The 21,053-nt window shown below is 40.1% G+C and overlaps 1 protein-coding gene across 1 annotated transcript in view; it reads left to right on the top strand.

Annotated features, from left to right (window-relative positions):
- Positions 1 to 18,379, top strand: part of clmna (calmin a) — a 90,607-nt gene extending 72,228 nt beyond the window's left edge. Inside the window, exons 2-13 of the mRNA XM_037695133.1 lie at positions 7,021 to 7,082; positions 8,617 to 8,712; positions 8,806 to 8,889; positions 8,971 to 9,063; positions 9,223 to 9,419; positions 9,489 to 9,682; positions 10,594 to 10,676; positions 10,761 to 13,043; positions 14,363 to 14,496; positions 16,016 to 16,106; positions 16,192 to 16,244; positions 17,940 to 18,379. Of these exons, the coding sequence (XP_037551061.1) occupies positions 7,021 to 7,082; positions 8,617 to 8,712; positions 8,806 to 8,889; positions 8,971 to 9,063; positions 9,223 to 9,419; positions 9,489 to 9,682; positions 10,594 to 10,676; positions 10,761 to 13,043; positions 14,363 to 14,496; positions 16,016 to 16,106; positions 16,192 to 16,244; positions 17,940 to 18,063 (3,494 nt within the window). The 3' untranslated portion in view covers positions 18,064 to 18,379. The remainder of the gene's footprint in view (positions 1 to 7,020; positions 7,083 to 8,616; positions 8,713 to 8,805; positions 8,890 to 8,970; positions 9,064 to 9,222; positions 9,420 to 9,488; positions 9,683 to 10,593; positions 10,677 to 10,760; positions 13,044 to 14,362; positions 14,497 to 16,015; positions 16,107 to 16,191; positions 16,245 to 17,939) is intronic.
- Positions 18,380 to 21,053: the final 2,674 nt, after the last annotated feature.

Here is a 21,053-nt window from a genome sequence, read left to right as displayed (position 1 = left end):
CTGTGAGTTTGCTGCTCAAACAACCTTGTTTTGGGGCCTAACGAGCACCCTGTTTGACCAGTGGACAACTACCCAGAATTCCTAGCTTGAACGCTTCGGGAGGGTTCCTAAGGGGTCAAGAGGCCCTCAAAATGTCAAAAGGTCAGGCCTTTTTGATTAATACAAGTGATGGATGGTCCATAATTCCTAGAAAATAGGAGCTAGAGACACACAATTTTTTGGGTTAGAGAGTAGCTCTCAGCTGATGACACCTTGGAAATTTGAAACAGATTGCGTTGTCCTAGGGTAAGCTGTAAGGCCCTAAATTTCAAGGCCTGTCATGTGATTTTGGCTTTTGTGCTTCCTATAGGAGTAACTGAGGAAGATGAGCCTGGTACCATTGTAAAGATCTGGTTAATAGAAATCTAACAAGCCCACTCTTATCTCTGCGAGCTTCCTAGAAGTTGCAGAGCAGCCCAGAGTGTGTGAATGGAGGCCTCACACACAACATTGCAAATAGACATGGCCTCTGTACATGACGTTGTGCATGTGCAGACCTGAAACTCTCGAGGCTCCTTCATATGTTTATGCTTAATGTATCCTGTAAATTTTAGGATACTGGCTTATTCCTTAAGGAAGTTATAAAGCTTTGATGGATGTTTCTAGCATACGAGAACATTTTGGATCACAGCTTCCCATTACAATGTCCTACAAAGATGATCTTGGTACCTGGTTAATAGAATTCCAACAAGCCTTCTCTCATCTCAGTGCATGTGTTCTACAACCCTTAAAATACCGTAGAGTGTTCTAATCACGGGTTTCCTTAGGCTTAACATGGGACATTTAAGTGTCCCCCATGCATGCTGTGGTGAATGCACAGACATGAAACTGTGCAGGTCCCTTCATGTATTCAAGCTTAATACACCCTGTAGATTTGAAGCAGTTGAGTTATTCCAGAAGGAAGTTATACCGCTTTGAATTTTGTAGCTCTTACCGTGTTTGTCAGACTACAAAGCGCACTATCACAATATCAATAAACCGGTTTGTTTTCATACCTAAGGTGATAATAAGGCTCACTGTTGATTTTGAGAAAATTAAAGGATTGTAAATGCTAGGTTTAAGACTACTAAGTTTAACACTTTCCTTTTTGATAAATCGTATAGTTAGGGTTGGCTTATTATGCCGCTATAGGCTTAAACTCAGGGCTTAATTTGTAAATTGATTGATGCCAGAACAGTGGGTGGGCCGCAGTGTGTATGGGGCTCATTTGGGGGGTGGGGGTCTGTGGGTCCTCCCACAGAAAAATTTGAATAACAGAGATGCCATTTCCTGAATTCTGATGTATTTTAACAGGTTGTTAAACATCAATATTTGCCTACATTTGTAAACACTTGGTTAAATTACTATTTTGGAGAGCAACAGCAAGTTGTGTGTGAATAGAGAAACTCTAATTTTGTCAGATGTCCTAACCCCCTTCCCTCACCTCATGGTTCTGAGCTGAACTCTTCTCTGCTAAATCCAGTCCTGGTTGTTATTCCTGCTCCATTCTCGAAGTGGCACCTTTTGAAGCACCTGAAGGCTTCTATTCTCGGTTGTTGGACAATCTATCTATCCATCCATTTATTTTATCAAAGTAAATTGGACTGTCTTTTCAATATTTTGATCAGTGTTTTTATTTTGACAAATAAGCGCCGTTGTTTTAAAACGTGATGTAATAAGAATAACATATCAAACATTTCTCTTGTTGTATTTTTTATTTATTTTATAGTAAGCTTTTAAAAAAAATTATTATGTCTGAAATATATGCAGGAGTTCAGACACATCAGCAGTTGTGCGAGTGCTGTATAGAGCTGTCTGGAGATGCTGCACATAACGTGCACTGTCTGCAGGGCGTGCCACAGAATGTATGGGTTGAAGACACTTAAATCCTTGTGGGACATGCTGCATGCTGCAAGGGGTATTTTTCAGTGCACAGCACTGCTGAGGAGGGACAATGAGAGGAAGAAGAGAGGAGAATTCTGCGCAGCACCTCTGTGTATCTGTGCATAAATGTGACCATCCTATCACTCCGTCCTCACACCCCCTGCCTCCTCTCCTACTCTCCTCCCAGCCTGGAGCTGAGTGAAATGGGTGGAGTGTCAGCTTCACCCAGCACCAGCCTGGGCAGGAGCGTGTGAGCGAGCCCGGTGTGCTGTGGCTGGAACATCCACTCCACAGACTGGATAATATCTTCTTTCGTATTCTTAATTAATAATCAAAATAAAAATTACTTTTAGGGGCAGAGATTTGAGTTGCCGGAGCCGATCAAACAGTTACTGGAACATAGCATATTGCAATAATGTGGGAAGTGTTTATAAAGCCTTAATATAGATATATAAATACTAAAATAAACTACTACTTACTACAACGACTACTACTTGTTCTACTATCTCTACTTTGCATTTTTTCACTTATTGTGTGTGTGTGAGAGTGTGTGGGGATCTGGGAATGGAACCTCCACAATATACAAGGAACTATTGTATATGAATAAAATGAATTGTACTGAAGTGAACTAGGCAGAAAAATCAAACTTTAGAATTGCATTCTTGGAGTCAGGCCGCACGTACCCTATGAGCTTGGTACAGATTGGTACATTCTAAGGGGGATCAAAGGAGCCTTCAAATGTGCTATGGGACTTTTTACTGGTGACAGGAAACAGCTAAAGCTACAAAATTTGAACTGTGATATGTTGGGAGCACATCCAACCCAAATCCAGTGTGAAATATGATGGAAAAGCATGTGAAAATGTTGGAGTTACAATTGGTCCTTTTCAACATTGTACGCAGAGAGTCCTTGGATTCTGGGTGGCAGCTGCAGAGTGTGAGTTCCTGTCCGGAGTGACAAAAATTTCCATTTGTTGGATAGGAGCAGGAACCTCATGGAGCCAAAGAGTGCCTTGAGATGTGTCCTGTGCTTATTTTTCACAATATTGCACATCCAACTGGCTTTTGAGTGTATTTTGAATAGCCACAAGCATTTTATTCATTTTTTTTGGTGTCCTTAGGGTCAAAAGTCATTAGGTAGCACCCTGGGTCTTGTGTTGTTAAAAAACCAGAGTATGACAAGAAATAACTTTGGACATGGAACACCCAGACACATCAACATTTAATGTGACATAGTTTGGTGGTAATGATGGAATCCCAGTGAATGTGAAGGTTCTAGGTGCTTGTTAAGGGCTTAAAGGGCCATCTGAATATTTTTGTGTGAATGCTTGTGTTATTACGAAATCCACTGTATAAACAGTCATATTGATGAACATGAAACACCCAGATGCTATTAAACTGACTGACTGTGGGCTGGAGCGGAAGTCAGAGGCATTGATGCTATGAATATATCAGATGGTCTGTACACAATCAGTGTTGGATTTGGATTTGTGCAATTATTTATAGATTAAAACCCTTGTGAATAAATTATTTACTAGTTAAATAAAGGAAATAATTAACTTTAAAAATATATAATATGATGGAGTCCAAATGCCAATGGTCAATATACTCATTCAATTGTCCAACTCTGTTCTGCTATTTTTCTCATGAAATAAATGTGACAGCTTAAATTTATCAAAATGTGGTGGGACATAAGTGATAATGTACTGTGCATCATTACTGTCATATTTTTTATTTGTATTTCTTCTTAGTTTCTTTTACTGTGTTGTAGTCTAGGTTCTCAAATGGTAAACCTAATAATGCGGTTAGATGGGTAATTAGGGCACAATTTTGTAAGAAAAGGGACTAGATGAATGAGCAAGATAAGAAACTACTCCATGACATCCCTTTAATTTAGACCATACAAAATATTCCACTGGACACAAGTATCTTTTTTGTTTGAATGTAATTTAATTTAATTGGCTTTTTTGTAGTGCTATATAAAATTTTATCAAGGTCAAGGTCAAGTTATCTTTTTGTCATTTTTATTATTTATTCATAGTTTTGTTATTGTTTTAAATATTTTCTTTTAGATATTTAATACATAGACAATAGCTGATTTTTCATTGTACTCATAAAGAAATTAAAGCAACTATAAATCACCTGTCAAATTTGTATTTGGAATAAATTAGTAATTGGATATTCTAATGTTAACGACATACAGCAAATGCATATTGATCAATTCAAGGAGTTCAATTAATTTACTTTTTATAGCATAATTTCTTAAATGCACATTGCTATACAGACCATGATAGGTGGAGATATAGAAATAGGAATATATTTAAATAATAAATTGTAAGCAAACAAGTCCAAAAAGTTAATGTAGATCACTAGAGTATTTAGTATACAACGCTTTTGACATGTTAAAATTGTATTTGAGAATATAGTGCTGCTAATTTGCTGACACCAAGATTATAACTTTCAAAAGACAATATTTCTTATCAGTTTTTTAGAACAGTTTTCATTTTAGCTTAATCCATGTGCCTGTTCATTTGTTTAATTTTTTTACATCAGGCAAAACATGGGCTACTATGTGGTCCTACTTATAGTATAAGTTTCTATTTCATGATTCTTTATCACCAGGCATTACATAAGCCACCTATAAAGTTTAATGCAGTTCTACACACTCCCACTAGGGACAACATTGAGGTATACACAGATTTTGTGGGGAGGCGAGGGGCGAAACCATACACATACACAAAAAAACCTATTTTAGTGACTTTTTGGGACGTTTGAGATTTTTGGATTAAAATACATTTTGGAGCGTGCTGAACGCGATTATAAGGTTCTCTAATTGGGGACCGTGGTTTTGGTCCCCAGTTGCCAAGGTGTCCCCAAATGACTGGTGTGTAAACGTGTTCACGACCCCAAATATAACATAAGCAAACACACACACACACACACACACACACACACACACACACACACACACACACACACACACACACACAATAAATGGATAGATAAATAAATAATAATAATAATTAATAATAATAATGAATAAATAAATAACATACTACACTGAAAAACTGGGACCCGTAGTGTAATCCCTGAGGTATACCAGAAGTGATTGAATCTGCTGAGTAGAAATTCAAGAAGTTAACAGTGATGGATGTGTTCTTCTGAGCTATTTGAGCTGAAGGCTCAGACTTGTCCTCAATAGTTTTATTTTTGAACATGAAGCTGAGAGAAAATGATTTTGGGACAGAAACTTCATGAGTTGGTTGATGACAGTTCTGGTCATGAAGGTCAAGGTTCTGCTTGTTCATGACAGTTTGGATTACTGAGCGTTGAAAGCAAGTTGAAATCAATCTGTAGGTTCTCTGCTCGGGCCGGGTCTCTCTCTGGTTCTGTTCACGTCTTAACAGATCAGAACAGAAACTTCTCCTCAGATATGAACATCTCCTGATTTCATTTGGTGTGTTTATTATCTGCCCTCAGGGCTCTGTGTCTCCCTCCTTCGTCACCTCCTCATGTTGTCCTTCTCCCGCCTTCCCCTCTGCACCTCCTCTGACAGATTCTCTGCCTCCAGAACCTCAGGCAGCTCAGGTTGGGGGGTGGGGGGTGGGCATAGAAATGAGTAACAGCTGACACTGCTGCCATGGTAACCACCATCAGAGCTCCTCCCATCACTTCCTGCTCTGTGCAGCCTCAGGGTTTGTAGCTCCGAGTCCGTAAACAGAACCAGCTGATGGTTCTGGATGGATTCTGGAGTACACTTTTTATATATAATATTCAGCTCGTTCAGAAGCTGAGTTGTGTGACTTTTGTCTTTCGTAACTTTTGTATTTTCAAAGTATTTAACTTTATTTAAAAATATTTTCTTAATAGAGGACATTAAGATATTTTGAATTCCTGCTAAAACTTGTTCTTTTTGAAATCTGCTTCAAAATACTGGCTCTGTTTTTGTCCTACTATGCTACATTTAGATTTAGGTACCATTTTGCTACGTTTAACTGTTATCTGGCTTTTGCTTCTTTAAGTTTAGCGACCCTTCTACATTTTTAATATTTTGCTACTTGCTTTTAACTACTCCTTTGGCTTGCTGCTAGTCTGTATGTTTCTGCTTTTAGTTAGCTTTTAGTTTAGCCTTATTTGACTTTTAACTATCCTTTTGCTAATTATAGTTAGCATTTGGCTTCTTTTAGCTAGTGTTTTGCTACATTTAACTTTGATTCATCCTTGTGCTACTTTTAACACAGATTTTTCTCCCTTTAACTTTTAGTTACTCTTGCCACTTTAATGCTTATTTACCCTTTTGCTTAATTAATTTAGCATTTTGCTAAATTGAGCATTTAGCTAACATATTGCTTCTTCTAACTACATTTGTTTTCGCTTATTCTCTTTTTAAACAGCTTTTATTTGCTTCTTTTAGCTGGTAGTCATCATGGTGTTTTTTTTTTTTTTTTTACCTTTTAGCTAGTGTTCTGCTACTTTTAGCATTTTGCTATCCTTCAGCTGATTTTAGCATTTAGCTACTGTATTGTTACATGTAGCTTTAACAGGTCAGTTTTAGAGTCTTCAGAAGATTTCCTCCAGCATGAAAGATTGATGGTTTTATCTTCACACCAGCACGTGGTGAGCAGAACCCTATAGTGGAGATCTGAACAGAACCTGATCTCGTGTGCTTCTGAATGAATCTTTAACACTCACTGCTAAAATTAAGCCGCAGCTTCAGCTGTGGTCTCCCACTGAGTGGGAACATCAGGATATTCAAGGTGACGACTCGCTGGTGTGGAAACATGTTAATCCTCTCAGACCTGCAGCTTCTAAAACCCGACAGGTTTCTGACTAACTCTCCTTTAAACATTTATTGTTTCTGATTAAATAAGATAAATCCAGATTTTGTTGTTTTTTATATAAAAGCCTAATGTTTTTGTTTGTAAACTGATGTAGTTCATTTCATCAGGTTTGGAAGATAAAATCAGAAATCATCACAAGTTGGATTAATCTATAAACAATTTAATTTATTTGTGTTTGTTGCTGCTTTGATCTGCGGGTTCTGTCGTGGATTTTAGCTTCGGTGTGGGTTCTCCAGGTTCCTGCAGCGTCTCATCCTCCACTTGTTTCTGTGTTTCAGTTGAGAGGGAGGGGGTGCAGAAGAGGACCTTCACCCGATGGATGAACCTCCACCTGGAAAAGGTTTGTAGCCTTCCTGCACCTTCAGTCTCCGAGGCCCGATCTCCTCTGCTCTTGTCACAAACTGCTCACTATAATCTCTCCTCGCTGACTCACGAGTAACTCGACACCTTCATCTCGTTTGGGTTTTGTGGTCCAATCTTTGCCTATGCAAACTGTCTTCAGCTGCTGCAAACCAAACAAACCGACCAATCAGAACCACCCACATCGATCTACTGATCTGAACATTTAGGGAGGGGGTCTAGTTCATGGTTTAATGGTTTCAACTCAATAATGTTCGCACTGATCATAATATTGAGTGTATTCAAGCTCCAACGGGACAAATAGGGCCATTAGAACATACTACAGTGAAAATCCTCTGAACTGTTGTTTTAGTTTGTTTGTATTAGAAAATAATTAATTTCTGCCTCAGGTTTGAGCACTGCTGCGTCTGTAACAGATAAAGGTCTGATGTTGTGCTTTGTTATGTTTGTTGTTTATTTGTGAGTCTGAAGATCGTCTGCAGCGTCTCTTTGTCTTCAGTTTGATTTCTGATTGTCTCTTTTGTCTACTATAACACAATGAGTCTCTCTTCTCCCCCCCCTTTTTTTTGTGTCTGGCTCGGTGTCAGAGTTCTGACCCACTAATTAGACAATCAAACATTGTTTTCAGTCATCTTGGAAAGTTCCAGTCCTTTCAGCTCTCCCCACATTGGCAGTCCTGGCAGGTTCACGTCAGGACTAAAAGTTGGCTCGAGCACTTCCCTCCCATGTAGCGAATAAATCTGAAGCCTTCATCACCTCACATTGTTTATCTTCTGGTCACATGACTAGGAGCTCCACCCACTTCTCCATCAGGTAGTTTCTGAGCTCTCGGGATTCAACAGTTAACCATGAGCAGATCAGCCTGGTTTTGTTTGCAGGATGGTTTAGATAATCAGCCTATAAACTGACTGATGGATTATTTCTTGTGATGTTGTCATCTTTCAGACCAGTAGAGACACGTTTTATTCAGCTGCTGCAGTTTAACATTTAACAACATGCATGAGCGTTCACACTTTAAAGCATTCAGATCCAGAAACTTTGGTGCACTGTTGCTACAAGAACTCTGTTTTCTGAACATTAGTGTCTAAAACTCCAACCCAGTCTCAGTGTCGCTATGATGCTGATATACAGCGGTGCGTTCAGTGTCAGCATGGAGCAGGGGAACATTGAGACGCCACCAATTAAAAGGTAAGAATACAAACATCAGACAAAGGAGAAACATCATTATTTTGTTTATGTTCTTGCATTCGATGAATGCATCATGATGTGAAATTCAAAAGTAATAAGTAAAAAAAGTTACGAGTCCCTTGGTGGTCAATAAAAACAAAACAAAAAAGCTGCAGAAGTTTAGGGATCTGAACTGCTGTTTCCACGGCAACAATATAAAAGTAAACAAAGCACCACCACAGACCATCTTTCTTCTCTGATTTTAGTCTTTGGAGCTTTGCACACGGACAAAAACATTTAGGTACGTGTTGAAGATCTGAAAGCCTGTATCCCCCCTCTCTCCACAGTGTGACCCACCCCTCCAGGTCCAGGACCTGTTCCAGGACATCCAGGATGGACATATCCTCATGGCTCTGCTGGAGGAGCTCTCAGGCTGCAGACTGGTCAGACTCTGTTGTTCTCACAAGTTTAAACTCTCGTTCTTGTGAGCCATTGTGTAACTTTCCTCTTTTTCTGTCTCCTGGATGATCCCACAGCTCCACAGCTTCAAGAAGTCCTCTCATCGTATCTTCAGACTCAACAACATCGCTAAGGTCCTGTCCTTCCTGGAGGAGAGGAATGTTAGTCATTCGACTGTTATTCTGCTGATTAAAGTTTGAACTGTCGGGACAAACTTTTTATACATGGCTGTGTATTTTCAGGTAAAACTGGTGAGCATTGATGCAGCTGACATTGCTGATGGGAACTCCTCCATCATCCTGGGTCTCATCTGGAACATCATCCTCTTCTTCCAGGTGATTTAACGTTTTTATGAATTTTCATATAGTTTTTTTTTCACCAGAAATTGCACTGTTGGGTTTTGAAACTACTTTTATGCTTCAACCACTTCCTGCTGGAGTCAAATCTGCTCAGGATTGGAGGAGAATATAAATCAGTTTTTCCCCTCCTCCCAGATCAAGGAACTGACAGGAAACATCCGGAGCCAGTTCCCCTCCATGTCCAGCCTGTCATCCATTCCCACCAGCTCCGACTCTGACACGTCCTTCAGCAGCACACCGTCTGATGAGAAAGTATCTGTAGCCACCACCATGAGGGAGAACAGCAAGGCCATCAAGAAGCTGCTGCAGTGGGTGCAGAGGAAAACTCGGAAGTGAGTGAAATGTGAAACCTCAGAGAGATAAAAAGGCTCGCCCTGTTTTGACATCATGCTGTGTTGCAGGTATGGCGTGGCTGTGCAAGACTTTGGGAAAAGCTGGACTAGTGGTCTAGCCTTTCTGGCCGTCATTAAGTCCATTGACTCCAGTCTGGTGGACATGAGGAAGGCCCTGCTGAGAAGTCCCAGTGAAAACCTGGAGGACGCCTTCAGGATAGCCCACTACAGTCTTGGTATTCCTCGGCTGCTGGAGCCTGAAGGTACCACAAAGACCTCTGGTTTTACTCGTTTACTCCCTTATATGGCTGAAACCATGACTCACCTGCTGGCTCCCTCCGTCATTCCAGTCTTATGACACGGTTCTGATATTAAGATAAGAAGTGATAAAAGAGCCAAAGAATAATAAACACAAGCTGAATCAGAAAGGTCTTCCAGTAGGTTAAGGACATTGTGTGAAATATAATTCTGTTCCTGATTTAATTATCAGATAATGAGTAGGATTTAACTTCCTGGAGCAGCAGGAGTTTTTAATTTTTTTTTTTATGAGATTCACAAATTAACAATCATAAAAGAAACCACTGAGTCATGAGATTGGGATCAAAATAAGATCAGGTCAATTAGATGCAGAAGCTGCTTTTCATTCAGGTTTATCAGAAATGTCAAGTATTTATTTACTGAAAGAGTAAAAATGAAAATAAATAAAAATAAACACTGAAGGTTTATTGAAAATGCATTTTTCCTGACTTCCCACTTGTTGCTTTGTTACACTAAACCAATGGTTCCCAACTGTGGTCCTTGAGGAACACCATCCTGCATGTTTTAGTTTTTTTTCCCCTGCTTTGATACATCTGATTTAAATGAATGGGTGATTAACAGGCTTCTGCAGAACATGAAGTAATTAAATCACTGACTCAGGTGTGTTGGAGCAAAAAAAAAAAACCAACTAAAATATCCAGGATGGTGTTCCTCAAGGACCTGAGTTGGGAACCACTGCACTAAATCATCTGAGAGGCCCTCCACAAAAACGGGTGAAAGTGAGGGTCAGGACCAGGTGACTTCTGGGTACAGTAAACAAGAAGTGACAGGCCTTGTGTTTCTCCACTGTCCACAGTAAAAGACCAGCTTTAACAGAGCATTTGTGACTGTATTTTTTTTGTTTTTACCTCTTTAGATGTGACTATTAACACACCAGATGAGCAGTCCATCATTATGTATGTTTCTCAGTTCCTGGAGCACTTCCCAGGCATACAGGAGGTACGAGGTGTAGATACAGATCTGATGGTAGACTCTTGTCAGGAAAGTTTGTTAGGAATGTTAACCTGTCTGTTCCTCTGACAGAACGAGGAATGCAGCCAGCTGATTGAACGGAGCGTCTCCATGGGCCGACTCAACTTCCGTGACTGTGAGTTAGACCAACTGAGAAACGGCGCTCATCTCAGCAGGGTGAGGCAGTGCTCCAGCATATTTGAGAGGTGCTCCACCAAACCCCCTCCCAAAGTTTTGATATCTTCAGTGTCAGAGGACCGAAGTGTCCTAACTCCATGCCTCAAGGTGGCTGCAGCTCGCTCATGGTCCAGTGAAGACATTTTGACAGACTCGTCCCATGTAGAAGACATCTTCAGCAGAGGGAATGTAAACCCCAGAGATCAGAGCAGTAATGTCCTGAAAGACCCAGCCTGTGACTCCCCACATCAGCCCTACATTCACTCGCCTTCATCGGTGCCTGAGTCACTGATCGGTGACTCTGCTATCAACTCACCGGACTCCTGGGTGGAGAATGAGCTAATGCCTGAGAGGTTTTCAGAGAGTCACAGTGATAGTTCTTTGTGGGACAGTGGGAATACCTGGGATGTTTACCGGGCTACACCCGTGGACGTGACTCCAGTTGATGAAGGGTTTATGTCATCCATGGAGGACAGAGCTCCCGATGAACAGTCCATGACCGAGTCATGCATCGATGAAGGGGTAAGCTCAATGGACAGCAACCAGGAGAGAATCCACAGGCAGGCAGATAAAATCCAAGAGAAGGAGGTGAAGGAGAACCAGGAAGACCTGGAGAATCACAACCAAGACTTGATAACAGATATGACACCTCATGTGAGAGAACCAGACATTACAAAACACAGCAAACAAAATCCTTCTGATACTTTGTATGAGACCAAAGTACCAAGGAGCTCTGGTGTTGAATATCCTCTTGAAGCAGATCATCTGAACCAGTTTGAACCCTCCACTGAAACACAATCTAATAATGAAACCACTTCTGGTCAGAGACCCTTGGAGAAACAGGAAGAATATCAAGACACAAAGATCAATGGTAAAACTGATTTCAGATTTACCCCCGAAGTAAAAGCTGAAAGTCAGGAAACAGATTTTCCAGAACACAAAAGAGTGGACTCAAGAAATGAGACCGAAAGTTTACATGAAAGAACTGACATACCTGTAGAAATACAGAATGAAGAACTTCTAAAGGTTTACCAACACTGTGAAGAAAGCAGCAGCTTAGAGGCTTTAGAAGAAACAGATTCAACCAACAATAAGGGAACATCTGAAATAAGTCTGAACGTTCCTCTTATCTCCATCACCAGTGAGCCAGAGGAGCAGGAGGAAGAGTCTGACCCAGGAGAACAAAGTCTGCAAGGTAACTCAGAGCTCCAAAGTCCTCACAGTCAAGATGGACTAAACCATGATCAAAGTGAGGACAATGTCCAAGTCTCTGCTGAGTGCCACATAGAAAATGTGCTTCTAGACAATGGACTTGAAGACAGTGATGGGACATACTCTGTGGGTAACAATGAGATTAAACAGGAGGGACGTGGTCCTGGAGATGGTCCTCAGGAAGAAAGGGACGTCACAGTTCAGGGTTCTTCTTCAAACTCAGAAAACCAGCTTGTAAATCCTGACAACACAGATTTGTCTTATGGACACCAGGACAAACCAACTGATGCCTTTCCTGAAACTGGGACAGAATGTACTCAGGAGAACATTTGGGATCCAATCACCTTCCAGGAGAACATTTGGGATCCAGTCACCTTCCAGGAGGACATTTGGGATCCAGAATACACCCAAAATGATATTATAGATCCAGTCAACATCCAGGAGAACATTCTGGATCTAGAAAATACACAGGAGAATATTTTGGATATAGAATATACCCAAGAGAACATTCTAGATCCAATCACTGTCCAGGAAAACATTGTGGATCTAAAAAACACCCAGGAGAACCTTTTGGGTTCAACTGACTTCCAAGAAAACATTTTAGATCTAGTAGACACCCAGCAGAACATTGTGGATTCTGGTTCTTCTAAGCTGACTGGTCAGACAGAAAGGCCATGTCCTGAGTCAGTCGGTGTCTCCAGAACCACAAATCAGTTTTACTCCAATTTGGACCGAAGTTCTCCCACAGAAGACCTGGTTGGTGAACTCTTGGAACCCATGGATCTGTTCTACCCTGACAAGGAAGACCTCATGCTTCCAGAACCTCATGATGCTGAGATGCAACGGTGGCCTTCAGTTCTAAGTGTCTCTGCTCTGCAGCCGGCGCCAGCTTCTGATGGACCAGAGGACCAACAGCTTGAGCTGCTGGGAGAGGACTTCATGAGAGCAGAAGAGGAGGAAAAAAATGTAAGATTTTTTTAGTTTTCTGAGAATATTTTACTCATTCAGTTTAAACTGAGTTTGATGAGCTTGAATGAGTGGTGGATGTTCCTTAGAGACAGATTCTGACTGATCCATAACTTTGTCCCAGATTCTTGCCGGACCATTTGTTCCACAAATTCTGATTGGTCCATTACTTCTTATTGGTCCAGGACTATGTTCCACCAGTTCTGATTGGTTTATTACTTTGTTCCAGATTCTGTTTGACCCTAAACTTTGTTCTGCATAGCCAGATTTTAATTGGTTCTTCGCTTATTCCTCAGATTCTTATTGGTCTGTTGCCTTGTTCCACAAATTTCAATTGGTCCAACACATCTTAAGACCTCTCCATTACTTTATTACAGATTCTGTTGCCCAGCACTTTTTTTCCTGTATGGTCATATTCTCATTGACCCAGCACTATGTACCAATGATATTGATTGGTCGGTCCACTACTTCTGATTGGCCCAGTCTTTCCTCAGTGACAGATTCTGATTGGTCCATCACTCTGTTCCACATTGAATGGCAGTGACATTGGACACAGAACAGATTATTGTGTTTTTTTATTATCAAAATATTACCTGACTTTACATTTATCAGGCGAAAGTTTGGTTAGTTGTTGGGTCACATTCAAATCTATTCAAATGAGTCCATGTTCAACAGGACACTCGTTGTTTCTATGGTAACCCACTGAGCTCAGATGATATTCATCAGTTCTACAGATGGTGTCATTAACATGTTTTTAATAATGTTGTTCCATCCATCAAATCAAAATAGATGAGCTCCTCTCATCCAGGTTCAGCTTGGATAGGCTCCGCCATCTTCAGTCCTGAACAGAAATTAAATGTTCCCATGATCCTAGATTATTCTTTTAAAGCCGAAGACAGGACAAATATATGCTATTCAACCTGTTCTTTGCTCTGATGATGCATTTTATGCTTATTTAAAGCAAAAAAAGCACCAGGAGGTAAGTTTTAATTAAAGCAGCAGGGGGTTGTTTTGAATGTGTATTCGATTTATCATCTGAAACGATTACATGTACTCAGTCAAAATCAGATTTATTTTATGGTTTTAGTTTGTAGCTGCTGAAACTGATTGATGTGATTCTCTGTGGGATCTCTGAGATTAAGTTTGGATGATCTTTGTTCTCCAGGAAGTTCTTCTCTAGAAAAAAAGATCTCAAATATATCTGAGTGGAGTTTGTATCTTTCCTCAGTTCTCATGATTTTAATGAACCGAATGAAAAACTAATGTACTGTATTTGACTCCTCTTCCTCATTAATAAGGCTTCCTCTCTTCCTGATCAGGTGACCAATCAGTCCATTCAGAACCCTGCTGACCAGTCTTCATCCCAGGATCAGTGTGTTCTGTGTGGGGTGGCCATCAGACCACATGACCCTGATGCTCCAGCAGACGGCGGTGGAAACACTGAGTTTCTGAGGTACTAGCTCTATTCTGGTACTGTGAGAACCAGACTGGACCTGAGGGACAACAGTGGAATCGTTCTGACCCAGATCCTCTCTGTCGGCCCAGATATTTCTATAAATGTACTGAGAGCATTTTTCTGTGGAGGATAAAGACCATGAAGGGTTAAACTCATTAATGTGTTTTTATTCATCGTGAACTCCCAGATGGACACAGTTCCTGTTCCTGGGTTGGAAACAAAGTTTTAACCCTTCAGGTTTTCACCCTCCATCACAACTCGATCCTGGTTCTGTTGAAGGTTCTTCAGCTGAAGGCGGTTTGTGTTTTCACCTCCAAACAGAATTTAATCCGCACACATTCAGGAAATTATTCATTCATGAAGAAAACATGTTTAAAATGATGCTCGGGGATCTTTGCATCAAAACTTTTATATTTAATTATATTTCATCCCATTAGTTACTATTACTGTCTGTGCAGTGATGCCAACTCGACATTAGAATAAAATAAAATGTGCATCTTGTCAAGGATTAGTGTACTATCACTAATTAAGGGGTTCAGTTGTTACTAATAGGTCATTAAAATGAGTAAAACAAACAATACTAACAATTTTTTTAGAAGTTTATTCGTTTTATCTAACAATTAGGACAAACATCCTGGTAGCTATAGATCTTATGTTTTATTTGAATTTGTAATATAATTTTAAGAATCACTGTTTTAACTACTGCATGTCCTTTTAAACACAATTTAAACTCAATTTAAGACTTTACTACGTGTTTCACATGAACATGCACAGATAAGACTTCCTTTTATTGATATATTCCCTCCATATCTTGAACGTTTTTTCTAATTTTTGATAGCGGAACACAATAAAAAAGAACTTCAACAAAAATAACTAACATTAACAATGATACTATTTAGACTTTTGGTATTTAATGTCATTGTTTAGTTCCAGCTGTGTTTCAGAGTCTCGTGACGTCTTTCTCTGGCTTTGACTAAGCACAGTTGAGGACATCCAGACGTCTGGTTCAGTTTCCCTTCATGAGTCTTATTTTAATTCCAGTTTATTCTCATTTAAATACATAGCATCATTATTTCTAGTCAAATCCCGGAGGATTTTTCCTCTTAATAGAATCATAAGTGATGGATCAAACATCTTTCCTTAGCGTTGATGATGTTGAACTTCATGATCTGAAAACATGAAAATAAGAACAGCAGGACATTAGTGTTCAGTAGTTCAACATGAACAAAATAAATTGTAAATCCTTGTGAATAAAACTCCAGCTGCTGAGGAAATGTAGGGCTGAAACCGGATTAGAGCTCACCTAAACTGAATTATGTTTGGACTGAAATAGGATGTGATTTGATTTAACTGATGTATTTGGACTTGAACAGCAGTCCCTCTGAATATCGCCTTTATGTAAATAAAGTGAATTATCTGCGAAGCAACAAGCTGCTGTCGTTCTGCAGCAAAATAAAGACTTTTTAATGAAAGGTTTCAGGATTTTCTGTTTAACTCGGCGGGTTCTGTCTTTCAGGACGGACGCGGGAAGTCCCAATAGACCACATGAGGTCCACATCCCTCCGGTTCTCCGTCACAGGAAGGGTTCTCGCCTCTCGGACTCCTCGGTGGGTTTGATACCCCTCGGTGTGGGTGATGACGCAACAGTTGCTGCTGAACAATAAAGAGTGCGTGTGTTTTTACCTCCTGCAGGACAAACGGAGAGCTGCACTCAGATCAGCTGAGAACCAGGACGCTGACACGTGGTGAGAACAACTTCTGGTTAAATGTCACGTTTAAATGTTCCATTTGGAGGCCGTTATTGATCATCTTGGAGTCCTGATCATGCGATCATCGAAGGAATGCACATCACCTGCCCTCTTTCATGCAGGAGTTTTAATCTAAGGCTGAGACATGACAGTTGTAGCTACTAGCACACCAAATGTGAGCTCAAACTCTGTACAACTGTGTTTTATAAGGTTGATTAGCTGTGGCGGACATCTTGGTTTAGATGACCTTCATAAGTTAATCAGCTGTAGATGTACAATGAATGATTATTTTCTAGAGTTTTATTAACATTTGTCTCTGGTTCAAGATATATAACTAACAGAAAGGCTTATGTGCACACAGGCTAAAGCATTGTTGCAACCGCTTTACCTTTTAGCGGCGGGCTATAAGTGACAAGGATGTATCGGCTTAAAGACAGGTCCTGTTTTGTATTTGAATATTCCAGCTCCTTCAAACTCAGAACTAAGGCCCTGTTTACACAAAAATAGCAAATGTTTTCTCTGACAACGGCACAATTTGAGAACGGGTTCCAGAGTGCAATGGTTCAAAAACGTCCCGGTGTCCGTTGTCGTGTAAATAGAAAAAATAGATCTATTCTGTCAAGGATTCCCTGGCTCATGCGCAGTATGACGCAAAACATAACGGCTTCCTACAATCCACCGAAGAAGAAACTATCGACGGTGGTGGATACCAGAGTATTGTCTGTGCTTTTGACTGTTATAAATCTAACTACGGCTCTCCAACACAGTGCTCATTTTCTACCTCTTTACTTAAATCATCGAAGACGGATCTCATGCAGCTCCACTCACCCTAAGCAACAGTTGAACCTCGTCGTCTGTCCATAGAAATCTTTTGTTCTCAACCGTTGTAGCGGCTTTCAGGTAGAACACTTTTTTTTTTTCCGCATTTGCGCTTAGTTTCAAAATTCAAAGATTATAGCACCAACTAGTGGCGTGGTGAGCAAATGACACATTTTCCACATCTACTGTTGCTGTGTAAACAGAGATTGTAATTAGAACATTTTCATGTAAATGTGTTGATAGAAATGGGAAAAAAAGTCTGTTTTCATTGGAGCGTTGTCGTGTAAACAGGGCCTAAGAGTTCATCTGTCATCTAGCTAACATTGGAAAATGGGACCGCGTCTTGATAAAAACCAAATTTTTATCACCCGTCTTCCACTGCAGTGAACAATCATCTCTCTGTACATCTGTTAGCAAAATTTTTCATGAACCACTGGATGGATTTTAATTAAACCTTTTAGAAAGTACCGTTTTTTTTTGGGACTATAAGGTGCACCGGATCATAAGGCGCATTAAGCGAAACAAGTTCATTTTGACAGATTTTTGAGCGCCGTGTACCACATAAAATCGGTTCGAGGTCAGTAAGCACAACCAGATTTAATGCATAAGGTGCACCTGATTATAAGGCTCACTGTTGATTTTAGAGAAAAATTAAAGGATTTTAAATGCGCCTTATAGTCCGAAAAATACGGTAACCACTAATTGATCTTAGTGCATGCAAAAATGTCTACAACTTTATCAGTCTTACAGATATTCAGCTCAAATCTCGTGTGGAGGTAGCTGAGAGTCGCCCCCATCACACACTCAGAGCGCTTATTGGTTGCAAGGCTGTGAGTGACGTGCGTTTGTCGGTGTTATATTTTAAATTTGCAGGTGCAGGGAGAACTGTGAGCTGTGTGTGCTGCTTCTGCTGTGGCTGCTGCTGTACTCCTTCATGCTGCTGAAGCAGATGGACCTGAAGATGCTGCCGGGCTTGCTGCTCAACCTCCAACCATGAACACGTACACAAACACACACACTGAAACACACACTGACTGACCTGCCGTCCTCTTCGTCACGCCGGCTGCTGCACTCGACTTTCAATGAAGGCTTCTTAAATGTTCATTTCAACGGCTTGTTCTTGTTTGATTTTGTAAGAAATATGGAGATATTTTGATGAAAATGTTACACTTTTTATGTAAAAATGAAGACGAGAGATGTACATTCACAGATTCGTAAAGTTTACAGACTCGAAGAAGTAGATCTATCAGACTGAAGCTGTTTGTTTGATTAAAGTCCGTCAGAAATCCATTAAAACTGTTTAAGTGAAAGAATTGTGGAGTTCTGCAGGTCAAACTGTTTTAAAATGTATTTTTACAAGAAAAAATACTATTCTGTCATTCTGTAAAACACAGTGAGTTTCTGGTTAAACTTAAAAAGGCGTCTTAATTTACTGTTTTCTTGTAAGAGTACAGCTTTATATCCGATTGTTGGGATCTTTTTCTTCACCTGCTTTAGTTTTAAGCCTGAAATAGATCAAATCGCTGCTGCTGATGTTTTTTAAATGATTTCTGTTTGGACTTTTGTCCGCCCGAGAGTCTGATTTATCTAGTTGTCTGCGACGCTCTCCCTGTTTCCGTGCAGACGCCGAGACCTCGTCCATCAGCTGCTAAATCAGCCGTCACTTCAACCCGGTAGTTCTGTTTGGACTCTGATGTCTGCAGGATGATCAGAACCATGTAAACTTTTGTAGAGCAGATATGATCGAGGCCAGTGGTTCTGACTGAGGTACAGTTTGAAGTTTTTAGAGTATATTCTTCTGTGCACGTCTGACGCTTTAGGATCGTATGATTTGTAAATATAGAAGTAAATACTGAGGATGTATGTAAAATAAAAAGCCATTTAACTCAGATGAAGGTCAAACTCGGTCTCACGAATAACTCTGCAGGTCACAATAACGACTCAGAAACTGAGAAACGTTCATAACATGTTCAAAAAACCATGCAGATGTTGATGGAGGTGGAGGGCGTTCTTAAACCACAGAACCCAGTCAGATGCCTTTTAAAGAGTCCTTGAAACCAGAAGAAGTTTTGTGTACAACAGGGTTACAGGTCCCAAAAAAATCGGACGTATTTTTTATTTTTAGTGATGCAGATGTCACGTTTGTTTACATGGAGGGGCGGGGCTTAAACCTTGTACTGCAGCCTGCCTTTGTTGGCTTCACCTTCAGGCGTCTGGTCCTCTGTCTATGTATGGGTCCATGTTGACACCAAGTTTGTAACATGAAGTAAAAATGTAAACATTTTACTCTAACCACGTTGATGTTTTAAAGTTTGAGTTGTTTCAGAACGTGGATATTCCCTCCACTGGAGGCTCAGATTTGAGCATTCAGACTAATCAAAAGTCGCTCAGCTTCTCTGAAAAATATCCAGAACCTCCATTTTCCTCACAAGCAGTTTGGGTTAGATCCTGCATGGTTACATTGCTCGCCTCACAGACTCTGATCCGTTATTGTGATGAAACATTTTAGACACGTGAACAGATGAAACTGTCCCGCGTTGTCCCGTCAGACTGAGACGTTTGGGATTCAGGGCTGAAAGATTTAAACTGGAGTTTGAAGCTGAATGTTTAAAGCAGGTTTATTCTGAATGATGGGTAATTCTGAATGTGCCAGACTTTGCAAAGATTAAATCCAAAAGAACAAACCACCAAAGATGATGTTGGAAACTCGCCGTCGACACAGTTCACCAGCAGACTGAATTTTGTTTGTTGTTTTGCTGATCATTGACGTACAGGAATTCTGATAAGAGACAAAATGTGTGGATTCTCTCAATTTTGATGTGACTGTGCTTTCATGTTAACGCTTTATTTTTTTATTTAGAGTTATTTCTGTAAGAAATCACAGATTGATTATTCTTCATCTGCTCGTCATCTGAGCTCCTCCGTCCACCAGGGGGAAGCAGAGAAAAGCTATTTACATCACAGTGTGTGCCTGCTGTGTGTTTACTATTTATACAATGAATTCAACTCTGAATTAAACTCCGTCACCAGCCACAACATTAAGACCACCTATCTCGACTTCCAGTTGCTCACTTTTGGGTCTAGATTTTCATGGTATCTCATCCAACCAGTCATTTCCAGTCCAGCACTTCCAACACGATGCAAACGACCGACATGATCAGAACCAGAAAACCATCTCAGAACATCACCGAACAGAACAAGATTCCTGCGTTTATAAATAATCCAAACAACTTTAGGGAGGTGGTTTTAATGTTTTGGCTGCTTTGTTGCACTGTTACACATGAAATTAATGTGAGATTTTTTTGTATTAACAATAATAATAGAAAATCACTAAAAATCATGTGTTTAAAATTATATTTAATGATCGTATCTGCAAACGCAAAAGGTACTTTTTAAATAAACTGAAAAACAGCCGGTGTGAGTGATTTATGGTATGTTTTATGTATATTATTTACAATGACTTGTTAGAATGTCACTGATGCATTAAAGTGCCCCTGATACGCTCATTTAGTGACTGTTTTTTTATTTTTTACATGTAGGAATGTGTAAAATGTTATTTTTCCCTTTACTCTGTAGCAACCTCATTCTGAAATGCTCCATTTTAGGTTTTGACTTGATCTCAAGTTGGACACTGGTACAGCTACATTTAATTTCATGAAAATGTTCCACATTTTAAATATAATTTATGTAATTTTACTACCATCTACTGCTCCTTCATAGAACAACTGAGCATCCCAGTCTTCACACACAGTTCAGTTTTTGTCTGTTTCAGTTGTTTTAGCAACCAGATGGAGAAAGATTGGTTTAAAGTTAAGTGAGTGCCCCAGGTCCAGACCAAACGTGGGACCAACTCGACATCGTGGAGGTTTAAAAATAAAAGAAGCTGGTAGCCTACCAGTTTTTCTTGATCCCTACCAGTGGTAGGGATCAAGAAAAACAACCGCTTAAACAGCCATCTTCATGTTATACAAAGTATTTTGTTTGAAA

Source organism: Nematolebias whitei, chromosome 21, assembly GCF_014905685.2.
Source record: "Nematolebias whitei isolate Nwh7 chromosome 21, NemWhi1, whole genome shotgun sequence".
Taxonomy (NCBI): Eukaryota; Metazoa; Chordata; class Actinopteri; order Cyprinodontiformes; family Rivulidae; genus Nematolebias; species Nematolebias whitei.
Note: the sequence above shows the minus strand (reverse complement) of the source record. Positions and strands in the feature narration are given on the sequence as shown.